Source organism: Nycticebus coucang, chromosome 2 (genome assembly GCF_027406575.1).
Source record: "Nycticebus coucang isolate mNycCou1 chromosome 2, mNycCou1.pri, whole genome shotgun sequence".
NCBI classification, from domain to species: domain Eukaryota; kingdom Metazoa; phylum Chordata; class Mammalia; order Primates; family Lorisidae; genus Nycticebus; species Nycticebus coucang.
Window position 1 is genome coordinate 9451934 of NC_069781.1, and position 20094 is coordinate 9472027.

Sequence of the window (20094 nt, forward strand, 5' to 3'; positions counted from 1 at the left end):
TGTCCTGTAAATATCCTGGCCATCCTTTCTATTTAAGGGCATATTGGTCTGAATCCTTCATTTTATCAGCCTCCTCTTAGGCCTAAACTAAGGTAGAAAAATACCAGTTAACTCCTGGCAAATTTCTGGGCTGCAGCCCTCAACAAAATGGAGTAAGTTTGGTTCACTCCCAAGATAGATGGGAAAGCACTAACTGACTTCTTGCTTGACTAACTCCCCTGAGAAATGAACCGGGAAGTACAAACTGTCACCAGACTGACCTTTAAGAAATACCAGGTGGAGAAAATACTAAAACTAAGATGTATGACTAACTAACCGCAAAATTCTGCTTTTGTACAATGCTTGTTAACCTACCTGAATGCACCTGGGCAGCTTGCATGACAACGAGGATGCAGACCAAGCCTTAAAATCCCGACTCCTTAAGCACTCGGGGCAACTCTCAGAAACCCCATGTTGGGACACTGAGGCAATTGCCTGCTGGTTCTTCAATAAGAGGATTCCTCTTTAAATTTGATTTGTCTGGCAGTATGCTCTTTGAGAGGCTCCTGGGCATTACACTCCCAGTGCACTCTGGCAGGCTGTGCCCCCCACCCCAGCCCTGCAATGGCTACTTCAGTTATTTTTCATAGTCACATAAAATGATGTCATGGATACCCTGGTAATTATAAAAAGGAATGCTTTTAATCTTTATAACCTTGGAACGTTTTTCTTTCTATTTTCCAGAGGTAGGGAGGAAGTGATGTGCCAAGGTCCCACAACTAGTTCAGCGGAGAGCCGGCCTTGGATTTTAAAGGTTGGTCTGCATCCTGGTTGGCATGCAAGCTGCCTAGGTGCACTGGGGTAGTTTAGCAAGCATTGTATAGAGGCAGAATTTTGCGGTTAGTTAGTCATACATCTTTGTTTTATTTATTTTCTCCACCTGGTATTTCTTAAAGGTCAGTCTGGTGACAGTTGGTACTTTCCGGTTTATTAGTAGTCACCCTGCCTTCACTCAGTGTGACTACTGGGCTGAGAGCCTAGGGAGAAACTCAATTGAGTACAAACCCAGTGTGCTGAGATTCAATTTCCCCATCTAGGGTCATGGTAACAATAAAACAAGATAGAAATGGCTTGACTCACGCTACAAAGCTCCCCAAATCTGTCGTATTTTCGTGGTCACTACGGGCCGCTCAGTGGGGAAACTGATGCGCTCACCCGGTGGTGGGACCCCTGCCGGCACCGCCCAGGGGCGGAGTCACCAAGGTCCCGGAGGCCCCGCCCGCCTCCTAGGCCTGGACCAGGCCGAGAGCGAGAAGCGGCGCTAGGACCCGGCGGGTCTGGGCTGCGGCTGGGCCTGGCGGCTTGGGGAGAGGGACCCCAGCTCTCGGCTCCCGGCGCCATGTGAGGGGGGTGAGGGGGCCGCGGGGGGCCGGGCGCTCCCCGGCGGAGGTGAGCGGGTCCCGCGCAAGGTGGGGCCAGGAGGAGCGCTGCCTGTGCCCGGGGTTGGGGGGAGGAGGATCGTGGACCGCTGTGGATGGGAATTGATGCCGGGGCTCGGGGGTTCCCTTAGACCCACTTCTCCAGGGTAACCGCACCCCGAGTTCCCCGTCCTTACGTCCAAAGGCTGTCGCGAGGTTCGCTGGGCCTTCTGCGGCTGACTACCCAGTTAGAGCTGGGGACCCTGCTGCGGTCCTGCCTGTCATCTCTTCTCAGCTGGGGTTGGGGCTCCGGATCCGCGGAATGCAGGAGTTGGGGAGGGTGTCGGTTTCTAGGGGGGGTTGCAGGGATGAGCTCCCTGGGTGGACTCCATGAGCTTGGTGCCCCCATCATCCTAGTATTAGGACCCCCTTCCCCCTTCTCCCTTGAGCCCTCTTCCCACGCGGGCTCGTGGGGGCGTCCCGACCCTGAGGGGGACTCCCAGGGTTAGAAGAAGGGAAGCCCCTAAACACCAGGCAGGGTGTGGCCCCCACCCTCAGCTCCAGCTCAGCCCTCCTACTTGAGTCCATGCCCTGGGGCTTGAGTCCACGGTCCTGGACCAGCGCCCTGGGCTGCTGCCTCCCCAGCCTGAGCAGACCACTCTTTAACAGGCCTGCTCCCTGCTGCTAGTGCCTGGCCAGGTGCTAAGCACACACGGTGGCCTCTGGCCTCTCCAGCTAAGGGGGATTCTCCAGGGAGTGTCAGACTCAGCCCTGGCCTGTGCTACTCCCTGTAAACAAGGCTCCCCACGTGGACTCTGAATCTCAGTCTCCTTATCTGTGAAATGGGGAATAAGAGGGCCTAGCAGGCGTTGCCAGGAGGATTCAGGGAGTAGTCTATGCTTAGCATGCTCCTGCATGCGTTCCTGGGTTGGAGTGGTGGTGGTGGGGTCGTTACTGGTCCTTTGAAAGGTGCCTTTGAACAATGAGTAACCACCAGACTAACAGCCATTGGCACTGACAGCATGTTCAAATCCTGTGTGTCCTTTGCCACACCTACTTGGATCTTTCCAACAACCCTTTGAGTTACCTGCTTTTATTATTCCCATTTCACAGATGAGGAAACTGAGGCTCAGAGAGGTCACATGGCTTGCTCAAGGCCCTCCAGCCAGTAAGTGGTGGAACCGGGATTCGCACTGGCACCTGACATGCTGTACTGACCATGGCCTTCTCAGAGCAGGATTGTGACGGGGCTGGCCAGGGCGACGGTGGTCCTGGCTGAGGGCACTGCTCAGGCAAAGGTGGGAAAGTGAGGGGTGGACTGGGAACTGGAGTGCTCTAGTGTTTCTGGAGCACGGGGCCTGCGCAAGAAAGGGTAGTAAGACGCAATGAGACAGAGGCAGCTGGCTCGGTCAGGCCTTGAATGCCAGAGGTGGCAAGGCTGACGATGACCTTTGCCCTGATGATCTTTGAGTTCAAGGACAAGCCGCTCATTCCCTCCTTCCTTTTGACCTACTGAGGCCCCGCGGTACAGCCTCAGTGTTCTGGTCTGTACCAATGGGCCTAGACTGGGCGAGATTCAGAGGTTTCCCATATTGGCTGTGAGGGGCTGGCCATGGAGAAACCTGAGGCCCGGTTTGGTAAGGGGGGGTGGGTTCCCCGCGGGGAGGGGGCGGAGTTGGAGAGGGGGTGGAGCCAAGACCTGACCAATCTGGATGGAGGAGTGCGGAGCCTCCTTTGGCCTGAGGTTCTCGGGTTATTCTGGTGACAGTGTAGGAGTAAACAGCAGCTAGGTCAGGGGGTGGGGAGAGTGGCCGGAGCTGGCAGGCCCCGGAGGAGGGGACTGAGCTGAGGGGCCCTGAGCCCCAGTTTTCTCCCTTTGCACACACTCCCTTACTGCCCTCTGGCCCGTTTCTGTCGGAGGACACCGTACTTCCTTTTCACAGGTGGGGAAACTGAAATCTGAAGAAAGCTGGCTCCTGGGGATGGGGGTGGCAGTTAAAGAGTGAGGAACAGAACTGGGCTGGTCCCCTCACCGCCAGGCTGTGGGGCTGGCGCAAGAAGGAAGGCCACCCAAGGCTGCATTGTCTCCCAGGGGCCCCTTGCCTAGCTCCTGAAGGTGGGCTGTGATTACAGCCATTGGATGTGACCCGGAGTCAGAGCCTGGGAGAGACGGCGGTGGAGCTGGGACTAGAACTGGGCCTCTCAGACTGGAGTCTGTGCCCTTAACTCCCCAGATCCTACTGGTTTATGAATTAATTCCCTCAGCCGTATTCCTGCACATGCTATCTCTGAGGCTGTGGAGGCAGAGGGGAAACTGGAGGAGGGCCTGTGTGGACTGTGCCCCCACCCAGCAACTCAGCCTGGGGCAGTGAGGACCTCAGGCTTGGAGGATGAATGGGAGTCAGGCAGCTGTAGCAGGGAGGGTCCTCCAGGCAGACCTGGGGGGAGGGAGAGCAGAGGCATTGGGACCTACCAGGAATGTTACTTTATTCTGAGGCCAGAGGGACCCAATCCAGGGTTTAGAGCAGGGTGCAAATTGGGCTTCCACTGAGTGGGGGCCAGGTCCCCCAGCCAGCTGCCTGGGTGTTATGGTAGGCTCCTGCTCAGGGAGGGAAGAATGGGCAGGAACAGGTGCAGGGCTCTACCACCACCAAGCTGTGTGACCTCAAGCAGATTCCTGCCCTATCTGGACCTCAATGTCTCCATTTGCAAAGTAGATATAGCCCAGAGCTTTAAAGTTCTAGGTATGAAGGAGAGCTAGTAGGGAGTATAGAAGATGTAGCATTTGACCAGCTGAATCCAGAGGAGGGTGACCAGGTCATAACCCTTGCTGGTGGCTTGCAGGTGTGACCCCACATCCCTGCCCCCAGGGCCACCTGCAGGACGCCGACCCCTACCCCTCAGCAGACACCGGAGAGAGATGAGTAACAACAAAGTAAGTTCCCTTTCATTTCTTATCCCTATTTGAACCCCTTACTTCCCTCTTTGGAATGCGCTCCTTGGGACCTACCTAAGACCCACATCACCATGAGTGTGTCTCTCCTTTACATTGAGGAGCATCTGATGCCTGGGAGGCCCAGGTATGAGCCATACTTTGGCCACAGATCTGCTAAGTGGCTTGAGGCAGGCTCCTGCCTGTGTCTGGGCCCAGCGTCAGTTCTGTTCTTCCTAGGCTTGACTGGTCTGTCTGTGATAAAGGATCAGCCAAGATGACTGTGGAGTGCTGAGGGTGAGGGAGGTGGAGGATAGCAGGAGGTAAGGTGGGGCAGTGGTCAGAGTCAAAGGTGATACAACATGAGCATCACCTTGAGGAGGTGGGGATTCCCCACCATTCATTCGTTCACCTACTTTGTGCCTGGGCCTGCACACCCTTTCCCTAGGATCCACTGCACCCTTGGCAGAACCTGAGGTTTAGAGGTGGGGTGGGTCTAATCAGGAAAGAAAAGCCACATGGTAATTGAATAGGAAAAGTTTAACACAAAGCCTTATTAACTATAATAGGGCATTGGACTAACCAGTGATTAGAACTCTGAGGAATACAGGATTAGCGGATATAAGGAGCAGACCCTCCCCACTACCACGAGGGCTGAGATTCAGGCCTTGCTGAAGAGGGCATGTCTATGTCCCATTGGGTGGCTCCAATACAAAACCGGCCCAGGAAAGGGGAAACTTCTGGCCTCTTGATGCAGTAAAGGGTTGAGTGCACTGCAGGAGCTAGACTTGGGAGAAGTGATTATAGCAGGAGCCAGAGGCATTCTGTCTGGGGCAAGATGCCTGAGGAAGCTTCTGGGTGCTGCTAACTGCTGGCACTGCTGGCCTCTGGACACTGAAGAAGATGCCCTCATTAGAGAATCCATGTGCACTGCAGGAGCCTCCCTAGCAAGTCCACCAGAACCAAGAAGCAAATGCCTTTCCTAGTGCAATATCTTTTCGGCACCCTCTTCTGACAAAGGTTAATATGCAGCTAATTAGTGAGGAGAAATATTTAAAGGCCCCAGATCTATTTCCACAGAACAGACACAAAGGGTAAACTTGGAGCTGAAAGGCAAAACGTCAATAACTTATGGGGAGTTATTGTTGGGGGAAGACCTGGACCCTGTCACTTAGATGTCCTGTCTGTCTCTAGTCTTAGCTGCAGCTGTAGGGAATCCTGACACACATATCCAATCCAGTCCAGCAATACCATCTCCCACCCCAAGAACCTTCTGTGTTCCACGCCCTGCCTTAGGATCTGGGATACTGTGAGGTGTGAGGCTGACTAAACCTCAGTCTTCAGAGCTCATGGTCTAATTAGAGGGATGGCAGGTTGAATGCAGTATGATCAGTCAGTGTTGTGATGGAGGGAAATGAGGGGGCTGAAGGAGGCCTTCCTGGAGGAGATAGTACCTAAACTGGTCTGGAACAAAGACTAAGCATTAGCAAGGGATGGTGGGTACCAAGATGGCGGGGCACTGAGCTTGCTGGGCAGCTGGGCCCTCACTGGCCTCTCCCCTTTCCAGGAGCAACGGTCAGCAGTGTTCGTGATCCTCTTTGCCCTCATCACTATCCTCATCCTCTACAGCTCCAACAGTGCCAATGAGGTCTTCCATTATGGCTCCCTGCGGGGCCGCATGCGCCGGCCCGTCAACCTCAAGAAGTGGAGTATCACTGATGGCTATGTTCCCATTCTTGGCAACAAGGTAGAGCAGCCCCTTTGGGAAGCTCCCTGGTAGTGCCTGGTGGCAGATCCTGCCCACTGCCCGCCATCACTGCTCCCTCCTTCCCCTTCACCGTTTCTTTTCTCCACCACTCCCAGCCCTCCTAAAGGAAAGGTGGACCCCAGGAGTCTAGGCCCTGGCTCCCCCATGATTTCATCCCCCTTGCGGGCAATGTTATCTTGGTAAAGTATCCTATCCCTCTCTGGGCCTCAATTCTCTCTAAGACCCTAGCTTTAGTGCTAATATCCTATCACCTCTTAAGTCAGAATCCCTTTGGAAATGTATCTCTGGTTTTCACTGCCTTCTGTCTCTGCTGGGGAATCTGCGTGGGCTTGAGAGAAGGTACTTGACAATACAAAAGCAGTAGTAATAACGGCTGCCCTTTATCAAGGGCAGGCACTGTGGACTCTAGTAATCCTCAGACAAATCCTGTGAGGTCAGCATTAATTTTTCTCTTGAAGAGATGGGATAACCAAGGCTCAGAGAGGTGAAGTCACTTGTCCATAGCCACACAGCAAAGAGAGGAAGGACACAGGGTATTTTCCCAACCTCTGCTAAGTTGCTGCTATCTAGAGAGGCCAAAAGTCTTTCATGTGGACTTATGTTTCCTTTGGGTAGCCATGAAATTCAGGTTAATTTAGGTGGTATTTCTGGGGTTCACCCTTTAGTACTCTCTTTCCTCACCAAACCTTCTAGATTTTCTTTAAGGCCTTTACACACACAAGGCCATGGGCTCTAGACATAACCCTCACTGGAAAAGGGCCCATTAGGAAGTGTTTAGGGACAGAAAAACACCTAAATGACTCTTTCTCTACGCTAAGAACCTTTAAAAGAGGAAGAAAAGTGGAACAGCTTGTGTGTGGGTGATGTGGGAAGGAATGAAGCAGAGAGAGGCTTGTCGTGCTTTCAGCCTTATAGGGGAAGCCAGAGAAGGAGAGCTCGGGAAGTGGGAAATACTGCCGGTCAGTGTACGTGGGACTTGTGGCTGGACCTTGGAGTAAGGGCTCAGGGAAGGCTGCCAGAGGAGGTGGCATTTGAGCTTAGCCTTGAAGAGTAACTGGGAATTTCATAGGCAAAAATTAGACCACAGAGGGCAAGTGGTTCTAACCTATTCATTTCACCTGGGGAGAAACAGACCCCCTGAGTGGAGAAACGGAGCCCCAGAATGGCTTTCACCCTTCCTTAATAGTAAGGTACTATTTTGTTTCTGGGACACACCTTGGGTGCATTTAGAAAGATGTCCTCTTTGAGGACTGGGGAATTTGTGGTCACATAGACCTGGGTTCAAATCCTGGCACTGCACTTCTCCAGCTGTGTGACCTTCCGTTCTCTGGCTTATTAACTCTGAGCTCCCTTCCTTTGGTTTTCAACATGCACCTCTGCTCCCACCTCAGAATCGTGTATTTCTGGGGTTTTCTCCTGCCTTGAATATGTTCTTCCAGGTGGTTCTTTCTCATCCTCTAGGTCTCTGATCAAGCAGGCCACCCCAGGCAACCTTTCTTTCTTTCTTTTTTTTTGAGACAGAGTCTCACTCTGTCACCCTTGGTAGAGTGCCGTGGCATCACAGCTCATAGCAACCTCCAACTCTTGGGCTTAAGTGATTCTTTTGCCTCAGCCTCCCGAGTAGCTGAGACTACAGGTGCCCACCACAATGCCCGGCTATTTTTTGTCGCAGTTGCCACTGCTATTTTAGATGGCAGGGTTCGAACCCACCACCCTTGGTATATAGGGCTGGCACCCTACCCACTGAGCAACAGGCGCAGCCCTAGGCAACCTTTCTAAAGTAGCCTCTGCTTCAGTCTTTCTTGATCACCTGCCCCTATTTTATATTTTTTCTGGCATATATTACATTCTTTTCCATCTCCCGACTGAGTTTCTTGAAGGCAGAAGCTGAGTCTGTTTCACTCATTGCTCTATCCTAAGTAGTTGGCCATTAGCCAGCTTGCTAGAAATGCTTGTTGTATGTTAAATGTATGGGGCTTACCTTCTCTGTCTTTAGAATGGACATAGTAATTCTTGGCTCCTGGGACCTCAATGTATAGAGTACAGGGCTCATCACTAAGTAGCCGTGATAATGTTGACTTTCCTTGCCCCCCAGACGCTGCCCTCCCGCTGCCACCAGTGTGTGATTGTCAGCAGCTCCAGCCACTTGCTGGGCACCAAGCTGGGCCCAGAGATTGAGCGTGCTGAGTGTACGATCCGCATGAATGATGCACCTACCACGGGCTACTCAGCTGATGTGGGCAACAAGACCACTTTCCGCGTGGTGGCTCATTCCAGTGTATTCCGTGTGCTGCGGAGGCCCCAGGAGTTCGTTAACCGGACCCCTGAAACCGTGTTCATCTTCTGGGGCCCCCCAAGCAAGATGCAGAAGCCCCAGGGCAGCCTTGTGCGTGTCATCCAGCGGGCAGGCCTGGCGTTCCCGAACATGGAAGCCTATGCCGTCTCTCCCACCCGCATGCGTCAATTTGACGACCTCTTCCGGGGTGAGACGGGCAAGGACAGGTACCAGCCTCCCACCTGACCCCTCTGGCCAGCCCTGTGGTCCCTCTGAGCATGTTCTGCCCAGAAGGCCTGTAGCTCCCAGCATGTACCTCTCCCAGAGTGTGTTCACTCCTTCCCACCCTCTGGTCGGGTTTCTCAGGAGAGTCCTCTTCTTGTCCAGCTGTTAAAATGGGTCATTTCTGGCTCGGCACCTGTAGCTCAATGGCTAGGGCACCAGCCATATACACCGGAGCTGGCAGGTTGAATCTGGCCCAGGCTTGCCAAACAACAATGATAACTACAATCAAAAAATAGCCAGCGTTGTGGCGGGTGCCTGTAGTCCCAGGTACTTGGGAGGCTGAGGCAAGAGAATCGCTTAAGCCCAAGAGCTTGAGGTTGCTGTGAGCTGTGACGCCACGGCACTCTACCCAGGGTGACAGCGTGAGACTCTGTCTCAAAAAAAAGAAAAGAAAAAGGGTCATTTCCAACATGCTCTGCATGGCCTGATCTCCCCAGGAGGGCTTCCTCCCAGCATGTATGGCACTGCGGGCACAAGGGCTCCTAGCATGTTCTGCTCTGTGGTTGCACAGTCACTCTTAGCATCTTTCTGGGAGAAGCTCCCCATAAGCATACCTAAGGTAAAGTCTTCACTATTCCCAGCATGTCTTCCTTTAAGCACACAGTTGCTCCTAGCCTTCTCTATTCTAGGGACACATCATTCCCAGCATGCCGTGCTATGAGTGATCTCCCTAGAAAAGCTAGGCCAGTTCTATCTAATAGAAATATAAGGGGCTGGGCAAGGTGGCTCACGCCTGTAATCCCAGCACTTGGGAGGCTGAGGTAGGTAGATTGCCTGAGCTCAAGAGTTCAGCCTGAGTTCAGCCTGAGCCAGAGCGAGACCCCATCTCTGAAAAATAGCTGGGCATTGTGGCGGGCACCTGTAGTCCCAGCTACTTGGCAGGCTGAGGCAAGACAATTGCTTAAGCCCAAGAGTTTGAGGTTGCTGTGAGCTATGATGCCATAGCACTCTACCAAGGGCAACAAAGTGAGAGTCTGTCTCAAGAACAACAACAACAACAACAACAAAAAAGATATATGGGGAACCACATATGTAATTAAAATTTTTATAGTAGCCACATTAAAAAATTAAAAAGAAACAGATGAAATTAACTTTCATGTATTTTATTAAACCCAATAGGTTTAACATATAGCTCCTATACATATTTTGTTAGATTTATACCTAAATATTAAAAAAAAAATTAGAGCTATTATACATGGCTATACAGAAGAACTTTTTGGTTCCCAGTTGTTTATTGCTAACACGTAGAAACAATATATAAATTTAATTTTTGTGTTTTGATATTTTATCCTGTAACCCTGCCAAATCATGTATGATTCTAGGAGATTTTTGTAGATTCTTTGGGATTTTCTATACAGATAATCATGTTGTATGCAAATTAGGACAATTTTATTTCTTCCTGTCCAATCTGTATGCCCCTTCCTCCCTCCCTCCCTCTCTTCCTTCCTTTCTTCCCTCTTTCCTTCCTTCCTTCTTTCTTTTGAGACAGAGTCACACTTTTTCTCCCAGGCTAGAATGCTATGGTGTCAAACTCTTGGGCTCAAGCGATCTTCTTGCCTCACCCTTCCTAAGTAGCTGGGATTACAGGTGCCTGCCACAACACCCACCTAGTCTTTCTATTTTTAGTAGAGATGGGGTCTCACTCTTGGTCAGGCTGGTCTTGAACTCCTGAGCTCAAGTAATCCACCCGCCTGAGCCTGCCAGAGTGCTAGGATTACAGGTGTTAGTCACTATGCCCAGTTTGCCTCTTATTTCTTTTTCTTGCTTTATTGCATTGGCTAGGATTTTCAATACAATGTGGAATTGTATTGGCAGCGGTGAGAGTGGACATCCTTGCCTTGGTCCCAGTCTTAGGGAGAAAGTATTCAATATTTCATCATTGAATATGATGTTAGCTGTAGGCATTTGTAGCTACCCCTTTAAGTTGAGGAAGTTTCCCTTCTTTTACTAGTTTCCTAAGAATTTTTATCATTACCAGGTATTGAGTTTTATCAATGTTTCTCTTTAGCAATTGATATGATCATGTAGTTTTTCTTATGATTATTAATATGATGGATTATACTGATTTTTGAATATTGAGTCAGCTCTGAAGTTTTGTAATAAACCCTACATGGTTATGATATATTTATAGAATAGATAGCTGGATATGACTGCTTGAGCCCAAGAGTTTGAGGTTGCTATGATCTATGATGATGCTATGGCACTCAACCCCAGAATGACTGAGTTCTAAAAACAAACAAACAAACAAAACCCACCCAAAACTATGAATTCGATTTCCTGAATAGTTATAAGATTATCTATTTCATCTTGGGTGAGTTTGGTAGTTTGTAGGTTTTAAGGAATTGGCCCATCGTGTGTAAGTTATCAAATGTACGAATGTGGTTGTTTGTGGAGTATTCTTATTATTCTTTGAATGTTCACAGGCTTTATGGTGATTTCCCCTCTTTTATTCTTTTTATTTTTTTTGAGACAGAGTCGCACTCAGTCTCACTGGGGTTGAGTATAGTGGCCTCATAGCTTACAGAAACCTCAAACTCTTGGGTTCAAGTGCTCCTCTTGCCTCAGCCTCCCAAGTAACTAGGACTATAAATGTTCCCCACAATGCTCAGCTTTTTTTTTTTTTTTTTTTGAGACAGAATCTCACTTTGTCACCCTTCTTAGGCTCAAGTGATCCTCTTGCCTCAGCCTCCTTACCTCCATAGTAGCCAGGACTACAGGCACTCACCACAATGCTGGGTCGTTTTTAGAGACAGGGTCTTGCTCTTGCTTAAGCTAGTCTTGAACTCCTGAGCTCAAGCAATCCACCCTCCTCAGTCTCCCAGAGTGCTATAATTACAGGCGTGAGCCACTGTGCCCAGCCTTATTTTATTTATTTATTTATTTATTTATTTTGAGATAGTGTCTCACTCTGTTCTCCAGACTAGAGTCCCCTGGCATCAGCGTAGCTCACAGAAACCTCAGACTTCTGGGCTCAAGCAATCCTGCCTCAGCCGCCTGAGTAGCTGGAACTATAGGCACCACCACAATGCCTGGCTAATTTTTCTATTTTTGGTAGAGGTAGGGTCTCGCTCTTTGTCATGCTGGTCTCAAACTCTTAAGCCGAGTGATCCTCCCACCTCAGCCTCCCAGAGTGCTAGTGTTACAGGCAAGAGCCAAGGTGCCTGGCCTCTTTTATTCTTGCTGTTAGTAATTTGTGTCTTCTCTTTTTCTTTGTCAGTCTTACTAGAGGTTTGTTTCTTTATTTCATTTTTAGTATAACAGAGACATTTAAGAGCAAAGAGAAAGCTTAGAGCACTTCCAAGGAGAGTTGGAAGTGGGTCCCTCTCATGAATGATAAGAGGTAAGAGGGCGGCGCCTGTAGGTCAGTGGATACAGTGCCGGCCACATACACCGAAGCTGGTGGGTTCAAGCCCAGCTCTGGCCAACTAAAACAACAATGACAACTGCAACAAAAAAATAGTTAGGTGTTGTGGCAGGCTCCTGTAGTCCCAGCTACTCGGGAGGCTGAGGCAAGAGAATCGCTTAAGCCCAAGAGTTTGAGGTTGCTGGGAGCTGTGATGCCACAGCACTCTACCCAGGGGGACAGCTTGAGACTGTGTCTCAAAAAAAAAAAAAAGAGGTGAGAGAGACTAGAGGGGTTTTTAAAACATATTTCCAAGTAGCACTTTGTAACAAATATATGCAAAATTTGTTCTTTTTTCTTTTTCTTTTTTAGAAACAAGAGTCTCATTTTGTCACCCTCAGTAGAGTACCATGGCCTCACAGCTCACAGCAACCTCCAGCTCTTGGGTTTAGGCAATTCTCTTGCCTCAACCTCCAGAGTAGCTGGGACTACAGGCATCCGACACGATACCTGGCTATTTTTTTGTTGCAGTTTGGCCAGGAACGGGTTTGAACCCACCACCCTCGGTATATGGCGCCAGCGCCCTTCTCACAGGCGCCGCCCAATTTTTAAATTTTTTTGAGACAGAGTCTCACTATGTCACTGTTGGTAGAGTGCCATGGCGTCACAAGGAAACTCAAACTCTTGGGCTTAAGCAGTTCTCCTGCCCCAGCCTCCCAAGTAGCTGGGACTATAGGCACCCGCCACAACACCCAGCTATTTTTGTTGCAGTTGTCATTGTTGTTTAGCTGACCCAGGCTGGTTTCGAACCCACCAACCTTGGTGTATGTGACTGGTGCTGTAACCACTGTGCTATGGGCGCCAAGCCTATGCAAAATATTTTCACTTCAATATATAATCAATATCAAAAAAATTATCAATGATACATTCTACATTTTTTTCATACTAAGAAATCCAGTGTGAGTTTACACTTACAGCACATATCAAGCACGTGTCACAGTGGCTAGTGGCCACTGTGATGGAAGCACAGGTTTAGGTTCAGGGCTACTCTCAGGCTTTGCTGTGAACTGCAGTCACTCCAGCATGACCATTTCCCATTATTCTCTCCGTAGGAGTTTGCTTCTAGCATGGGCACAGCTGCTTTTAGCATGCTCTATTGTCATGGTCACTCCTAGTCTGTCGCCTGTGACCAGTCTCCTTGGGAGTGTATTCCCACTTTCCCCTCAAAGGCATTCCCTTCGCATCTCTCACCTCTGCCTGGATAGCCCTCTGCCATAGGCCATACTCCCAGAGCAGGTTTGGACTGGGGGGAATTGAAGTGGGAGTAGAGCCTGCTGTGTGGGTGGGAGGAATTACAGGAAACTCCATGTGGGTTGGCCACCTCTCCCAGCCTGCTCCATCCCTCTGCCTATGTGCCCCTCATCATGACCCCTTTCTGTCCCCAGGGAAAAGTCCCATTCATGGTTGAGCACAGGCTGGTTTACCATGGTGATCGCGGTGGAGTTGTGTGACCATGTGCACGTCTACGGCATGGTTCCTCCCAATTACTGCAGGTAGGTCCGCCTAGCCAGTGCCCTCCCAGGACAATGCTTTGCCATTGGCTGCAGGATGGAGCTGGGGGATCTGGAAACCTTGCCTGGGAATGCCTTGAAGGGCCTCTGTTTCATTCAAACTGCTCTGCAGAGATCAAGGCTCCACCCCAAGCTCAGCCAGAGTTTGTTCATTAATAGTAATTATTTGAAAAGCCCACTAGGTGACAGCGATACTTTACTGAGTGCTGACCACCTACCAAGTGTGATTATGTTTATTATCTCACTGACTCCTCACAGCAACCCTGAGGGATAGGAACTTTTACTCTCCCCGCTGCAGAAATGAGAAAAACTGAGGAGGATGTTTTATGAGTGGCCTAAAGTCCTACCAACCGTAGGAGCTGGGGCCAGGCTCTTGTGCCCACAGTTCCCACCTCTACTCTACACTGCCACCTTCTTGGGGAAAGGAAAAGGTGCCACTGCATTTAAAAAAAGTCTGATGGTTATAAACCAAGTCCACCCTACACTCATTTTACAGAGGAAAACTGAGGCCTGGGGAGGGCCAGGGATTTCCTCTGCTGAAGTCCTACAGCAGGGCAGGGGAGGGGCGGACAGGTCAAGGATCCTGCCAGTGCCCACCCTGCCATGACCACCCCACCTGCTCTGCCCCAGCCAGCGGCCCCGCCTGCAGCGCACACCCTACCACTACTACGAGCCCAAGGGGCCGGACGAGTGTGTCACCTACATCCAGAATGAGCACAGTCGCAAGGGCAATCACCACCGATTCATCACTGAGAAGAGGGTCTTCTCGTCCTGGGCCCAGCTGTATGGCATCACCTTCTCCCACCCCTCCTGGACCTAGGCTACCCTGCCTGTGGGACCTCAGGAGGGGCACAGGAGAAGTGGCTCTTCTCCCAGTGATTCGACTGCGGGCCATCTTCTGGCCAATCAAGGCTAGCTGGAGTGTCTCTTAGTCATTCAGGGCCCTGACAAGGATATATCCTCCAGCCAATCAGGGCCTAGGGGTATCCCTTGGCCAATCAGGGATTTGGGAGTCTACGTGGTTAATCAGGGGTGTCTTTCCTGTCCTGTCAGGGTCTGAGCTTAGTCAATCAGGGTACAGGGGTATTTCTGAGTCAGTCTGAGGCTAAGGTCATGTCCTTTCCCATGAAGTCTTGGTTCAGAGCCCCAGGAATGGGCCCCTAATCACTCCCTCCTGGGTTGGGACAGTGGAGTCCTGTCCCAAGGAACTGAGAACTTGGTGTTGCCCCCTCAATTCCCAGAATCAGAAAGAGATCATGTGGGGGTGGAAGCTGTCTGGAGGCCAAGCCAGAGAATTTGTGGAATTGAAGAGATTGTGGGGGTCATAGGCAGCCGCAGAGGAGGTCAGTGTCCGGGTCTTGGCTCTGCCCTGAATGACCTTGGACAAACCCCTGCCCTCTCTGGGCACCCTTCGTCCCGTGTCAGGTTCTAAGGTGGTCTGAGGCCCCTTCCCATGGCCCCACCAACTATCCTTGGGCCTGTTGTCTCTGAGATTGAGTCCCCCAAGCACTGTCCCAGAGTTGGGGGTTTCTGACTGAAATGAGACAAGCCTTCTGCTGTTTTCTTAGCCCCTCAGCCCAGCTGTCCTTAGCTTGGCTCTTAAAGGGCCAGGCCTCCTTCACCGTCCTCACAGAGTGATGTTGCCACTTGTTGAAGGAGACTTTAGGACTGGCCTGGGATGGCTATAGGGAGCTGGGAACTATGTCCCCTGGCTCCACATCAGGCACTTTATTAAAGCTGGGCCTCAGCGGGGTGTGTTTGGCCCCTGCCCTTTGGGAGCCTGGCAGGGAAGGGCTTCCAGAAGGAGACTGTGGGGTGAGAGGGATCCGCCAGGGGAGGCCAGCAGCGAGCTGTTGCACATTGGGGTAATGGGGGAGTGGTGACTGCCCCAGACTTGGGCAGACTTGGTTTTGTAATGATTTGTATTGGAATAAACACACCTAAGCTCCAGCTTCACGTCCTGTGTGTCCTGGGTGGAAGCTCAGCTCTCTGGTCCCCCCATACATTTCACAGCTTGAGTGGAGACCTGAGGCCTTGGAGGTGGGGGTGGGTGGGAGCCAAGCCCACCTGGTTTTTCCTGTTTCTACTTACTGTATCTGTGTGGCCTTGGTAGAGTCACTTCACCTCTGAGAGCCCCAGTTCCTTCATGGGCCAAAATCTGGCCCAAATGGGACATTGCATCCAAGGATCCCAGTTCCAGGGTCCTCCCCTCCCCGAGGACCCCCCATGATTCTGTGAAGAATTCCTGAGGAAGCTGGGGGGAAGAGGTCCAGCAGGGAATGTAGAGGGGTCTGGGAGAACAAAATCCAGGCCACAAAGCCAGAGGTTGGCTTGGCTCAGCTCGAGGGCCTGGGGGAAATTTTCTACTAAGCCCAACAGGGGGGAATCTGGCAGGGCTGGGACCCTGGCTGGGGTGTGGTGAGCTGGGGAACTCTGTCTTACTGCCAGCCTCTAACAGAAGAGCTGTTTATTTCAAGTTGGCAGGAGGCAGGGGTCTGTGACTTGGGAGATTACAACCTGTTTGGGCAGATAAGATGCCCTTGGGAGCGAGATCTAACAAAGGGTGACTGTGTGAGACAAGGGCAGGCAGCTTGCTGGGATCTCCCAGGGTCTCTGTGCTGCTGGGGACAGGAAAGAGAGTTTTCCTTGGGCCCTGGGCCAGCTGAATGGTGGGCCACAACCGCTGGGAGGCAAGAATGGCACCTTGAATTTGTCTCTCAATTTGTGTAGTCAGCAAGCAGCCACATGCCATGTACTGTGCTGTGTTACTCACAATTGATGAGGGAGGGAATGTGGGAGAATGGCTCAAATCAAAGCCTGGTGGGACCCACAGCCTTACTTAGTAGATGGTGAGGCCACAGTGGGGGACAGTAGTGAGACATGAGACTACCTGAGGCCCGTTGGCAAGGGGCCATGAGTGTTGACCCAAAGTGGGCAAAGCCTTGATCCTTGCTTTCAGAAGTAGAGTGGGGGCAGCGCCTGTGGCTCAGTGGGTGGGGCATTGGCCCCATATGCCGAGGGTGGTGGGTTCGAACCCAGCCCCGGCCAAACTGGAACAGAGAAAGAGCTGAGCAATGTGGCCAGCACGTGTGGTCCCAGCTGCTCGGGAGGCTGAGGCAGGAGAATTGCCTAGGCCCGGGAGTAGGAGATTGCTGTGAGCTGTGTGACACCATGGCACTCTACCGGGGGCAATGAAGTGAGACTCTGCCTCTAAAAAAAAAAAAAAGAAGAAGTAGAGGGGAACTGAAGCAGGATGGGCAGGGCCCAAAAGCTGATCAGACACAGTAATGGTGGCTGGGAAGAGTATTGGCGGGACAGAGACTCTTTGCAAAGTCAAGACCTGGGGAGCCTGAAGCCAAGTGTGGGTGTATGGGCATCTGGAAGTATGGCATACTTCCAACCCCAGGCCGAATCTGGGAATCTGGGCCTAGTCAGAGATTTCCAGGTACAATTTCTCCCAGAATGCTGGGGCCCTTTCTCTGTTTACTGGTGGGCATGGAAGGGAGATCCATAAGTTGGCATCAAGAGAAAGTCTTGCAGGGGTGGGCTCTGGGGAAGTTCAGTTTAGCATCAGGAGGTGGGACTTTGGTGGGCCTTGAGCACAACTCCTTAAACTCTCACTCCCTAAGGGAGGACCCAGAGGAGACGGGTCCACTTGTTGCCAGAGTTAGCTTCCCGAAACCTGCCTCATCTTGGCCCTCTTTGCTCTGAAACATCCCCTGGGCTCTCCATTCACCGGCCAAGACAAAACCCACTTCCTCATTTGGTGTTTGAGGCTTCCTCATCTGTGCCTCCACCCCGCTACCATTTACCCCTGCAAAGCTCATGCTGCCCTACCTCTGTGGAGGGGGCCCTGTGCCCACCTTCTTTGGGGATGGGGTATCTCCCACTCAGCTGCAGACCTAATGAGTAGCAGCCAATCCTCTCTGGGTTTCCTATCCAGCTGTTTCCTGTATCCAGCTGTTGCCTGAGGATGCTCAGAGCTTCTGTCAGGCCACCTGGGGCACCCTCACACCCCAACCTGAGCTCCCCCTGTCTGTCAGCACCCACGGATCCATCTGTGAACTTCAGAGTGAAGAGAGTCCCAGAATCATCCAACCCAGTGCTGTCTTTTTTTCAAAACTTGGAATTCTTTCTTTAACCAAAATATTTTTTGAATGTTTTAAAGAATTGGTTTCATTTCTATATATTTTTAGATTTTGGTCATAAAACAACTAGAATTGTATAAATGGGCTCGACGCCCATAGCTCAGTGGTTATAGCTCCAGCCACATGCATTGAGGCTGGCAGGTTTGAACCTGGCCCAGGTCAGCTAAACAACAATGACAACTACAACAAAAAAATAGCTGAGCATTGTGGTGGGCACCTGTAGTCCCAGCTACTTGGGAGGCTGAGGCAAGAGAATCGCTTAAGCCCAAGAGTTTAAGTTTGCTGTGAGCTGTGATGCAACAGCACTCTACTGAGGGCAAAATAGTAAGACTGTCTCAAAAAATAAATAAATACATAAATAAAATTGTATAAATGATATAGGGTAGAAAGGGAAGGCATCATTGAGCCCTATTCCCTGTTAACAGTCTAGGGTGTAATCTTCCAGATTTTTCATCTGTGCAATTTTTTTCTTTTCCTCACCCTCTTTTCCTCTCCCCCACCTCCTTTTTTCTTTCTTTTGGTTTTAGCTTGGAAATAAAATCTTGAAATTTTAATATCCTAGCATTGGTGGAAAATCCATAGCTTATATGCAAATAAAATAATTAAAATGGGTAAATTTTTTTTAACTAAGAAGTTTATTTAAAATTGTGGTAAAAAAACCATGTAACATAAAATTAGCCATCTTAGCCATTTTCATAATGTTGTACAAGAGTTCTTCAAAACTTTCTCGTCTTGCTGATTTGGAGTTCTGTCCCCGTTAAACAGCAGCTTCCCTTTTCTTCCTCCTCAACCCCCATTCTACTTTTCTGTTTCTGTGAGTTTGACTTCTTTAGATGCCTCGTGGAAATGGAATTGTATGGTATTTTCTTTTTCACCCTCAGTAGAATGCCATGGCGTCACAGCTCACAGCAACCTCCAACTCCTAGGCTTAGGCGATTCTCTTGCCTCAGCCTCCCGAGTAGCTGGCACCATAGGTGCCCGCCACAATGCCCAGCTATTTTTGTTGTTATTGCAGTTTGGCCAGGGCCAGGTTCGTACCCGCCACCCTCAGTATATGGGGCTGGCGCCCTACCCACTGAGCCACAAGTGCTGCCTGTATTTTTCTTTTTACGACTGGCTTTTTAAGCTCAGCATGTCCTCAGGTTTATCCATGTTAAAATTGTGTTATATCAGCTTGGCACCTATAGCTCAGTGACTAGGGTGCCAGCCACATACACCAGAGCTGGCAGGTTCAAATCCAGCCTGGGCCTGCTAAACAACAATGACAACTACAACCCAAAATTGGCATTGTGGTGGGCACCTGTAGTCCCAACTACCTGGGAGGCTGAGGCAAGAGAATCGCTTAAGCCCAGGAGTTTGAAGTTGCTGTGAACTGTGACGCCACGTCACTCTACCCAGGGCAACAGGTTGAGACTCTGCCTCAAAAAAAAAAAAAGTTTTATATAAAGTAATAGATACTTGGCTCAGTGCCTGTGGCTCAAGAGGCTACAGCGCCAGCCACATACACCTGAGCTGGCGGGTTCAAATCCAGTCTGGGCCCGCCAAACAACAATGACGGCTGCAACCAAAAAGTAGCCGGGCGTTGTGGCGGGTGCCTGTAGCCCCAGCTACTGGGGAGGCAGAGGCAGGAGAATCGCTTGAGCCCAGGAGTTAGAGGTTGCTGTGAGCTGTGATGCCACTGCACTCTACCCAGGGCGACAGCTTGAGGCTCTGTCTGAAAAAAAAAAGTAATAGATACTTGTCATATGGAGGAACAAACAAACGAAAAACACCAACAACAACAAAACACTTGGAGAAGCCTTTATGTAGGAAGTGAAAGTCTTAGCTATAGCCAGGTGGTCACAGGGCCCATGCCTGCCTTCTCAGCCCTGTTTGGTATTTTCATTTTATCACCTCTAAGGTGCCATCACATTTAATGTAAGACTACATGATTTTAACTTTGCAGAATTAAAAAGCCAACAAAAAAAAATTCTGGGAATAGATTTTACACATACAGAACTCTTATGTTTAGAGTTATTTTTATGCAGGTGGGAACAGACCAGCACAGTTGGACTTTTGGCCAGTTTCTCACCAATGCTATGTGCCCTTGCCCTTTCACCACTAGCCCCAAAGAACCCAGGCTTCCTTTCTCACTCATACCCTATGGCAGAACCACCACCTTCCCTTCGCCAAAACAGTCAGTCTCGCCGACTAGAAAACCTGCCGGTATGAATTTTGCACCCACATCTATTTATCTGAAATGAATTTCTGACAGTCAAAGGGCACATCTGCAGTTTTGATTTACATCCTCAATTTTCTTTTCCCAAAGGTAGTAACAATGCACACACCTGTGAGAGGGACTTCAAATAGCTTGTTAATGCAGAGCCTCTGACCCA

The 20094-nt window shown here is 50.4% G+C and overlaps 1 protein-coding gene across 11 annotated transcripts; it reads left to right on the top strand.

Annotated features, from left to right (window-relative positions):
* Window positions 1-1263: 1263 nt before the first annotated feature.
* On the top strand, window positions 1264-15515 carry ST6GALNAC6 (ST6 N-acetylgalactosaminide alpha-2,6-sialyltransferase 6). Of its 11 annotated transcripts, none has more exons than XM_053561466.1 (7): window positions 1264-1428; window positions 2511-2695; window positions 4242-4332; window positions 5959-6076; window positions 8193-8599; window positions 13446-13553; window positions 14206-15515. In XM_053561466.1, exons 4-7 carry the CDS (start codon window positions 6008-6010, stop codon window positions 14501-14503), a joined length of 882 nt encoding a protein of 293 aa, XP_053417441.1. In that variant the 5' UTR covers window positions 1264-1428; window positions 2511-2695; window positions 4242-4332; window positions 5959-6007; the 3' UTR covers window positions 14504-15515. The 11 variants fall into 11 exon arrangements, with proteins under 11 accessions (XP_053417441.1, XP_053417381.1, XP_053417419.1 ...); XM_053561406.1 differs by having other exon boundaries at window positions 1265-1428; window positions 2511-2565; window positions 5897-6076; XM_053561444.1 differs by having other exon boundaries at window positions 1266-1448; window positions 5897-6076.
* Window positions 15516-20094: the final 4579 nt, after the last annotated feature.

What these genes read in the sequence shown, in the direction of transcription:
- ST6GALNAC6 (XM_053561406.1), top strand. Translation starts at nt 2,540, where the DNA reads ATGGCTTGCTCAAGGCCCTCCAGCCA. An exon ending in TTCCCATTCTTGGCAACAAG is followed by an intron (nt 6,077 to 8,192) that starts GTAGAGCAGCCC and finishes CTTGCCCCCCAG; the next exon opens with ACGCTGCCCTCCCGCTGCCA. An exon ending in GGTGAGACGGGCAAGGACAG is followed by an intron (nt 8,600 to 13,445) that starts GTACCAGCCTCC and finishes TTCTGTCCCCAG; the next exon opens with GGAAAAGTCCCATTCATGGT.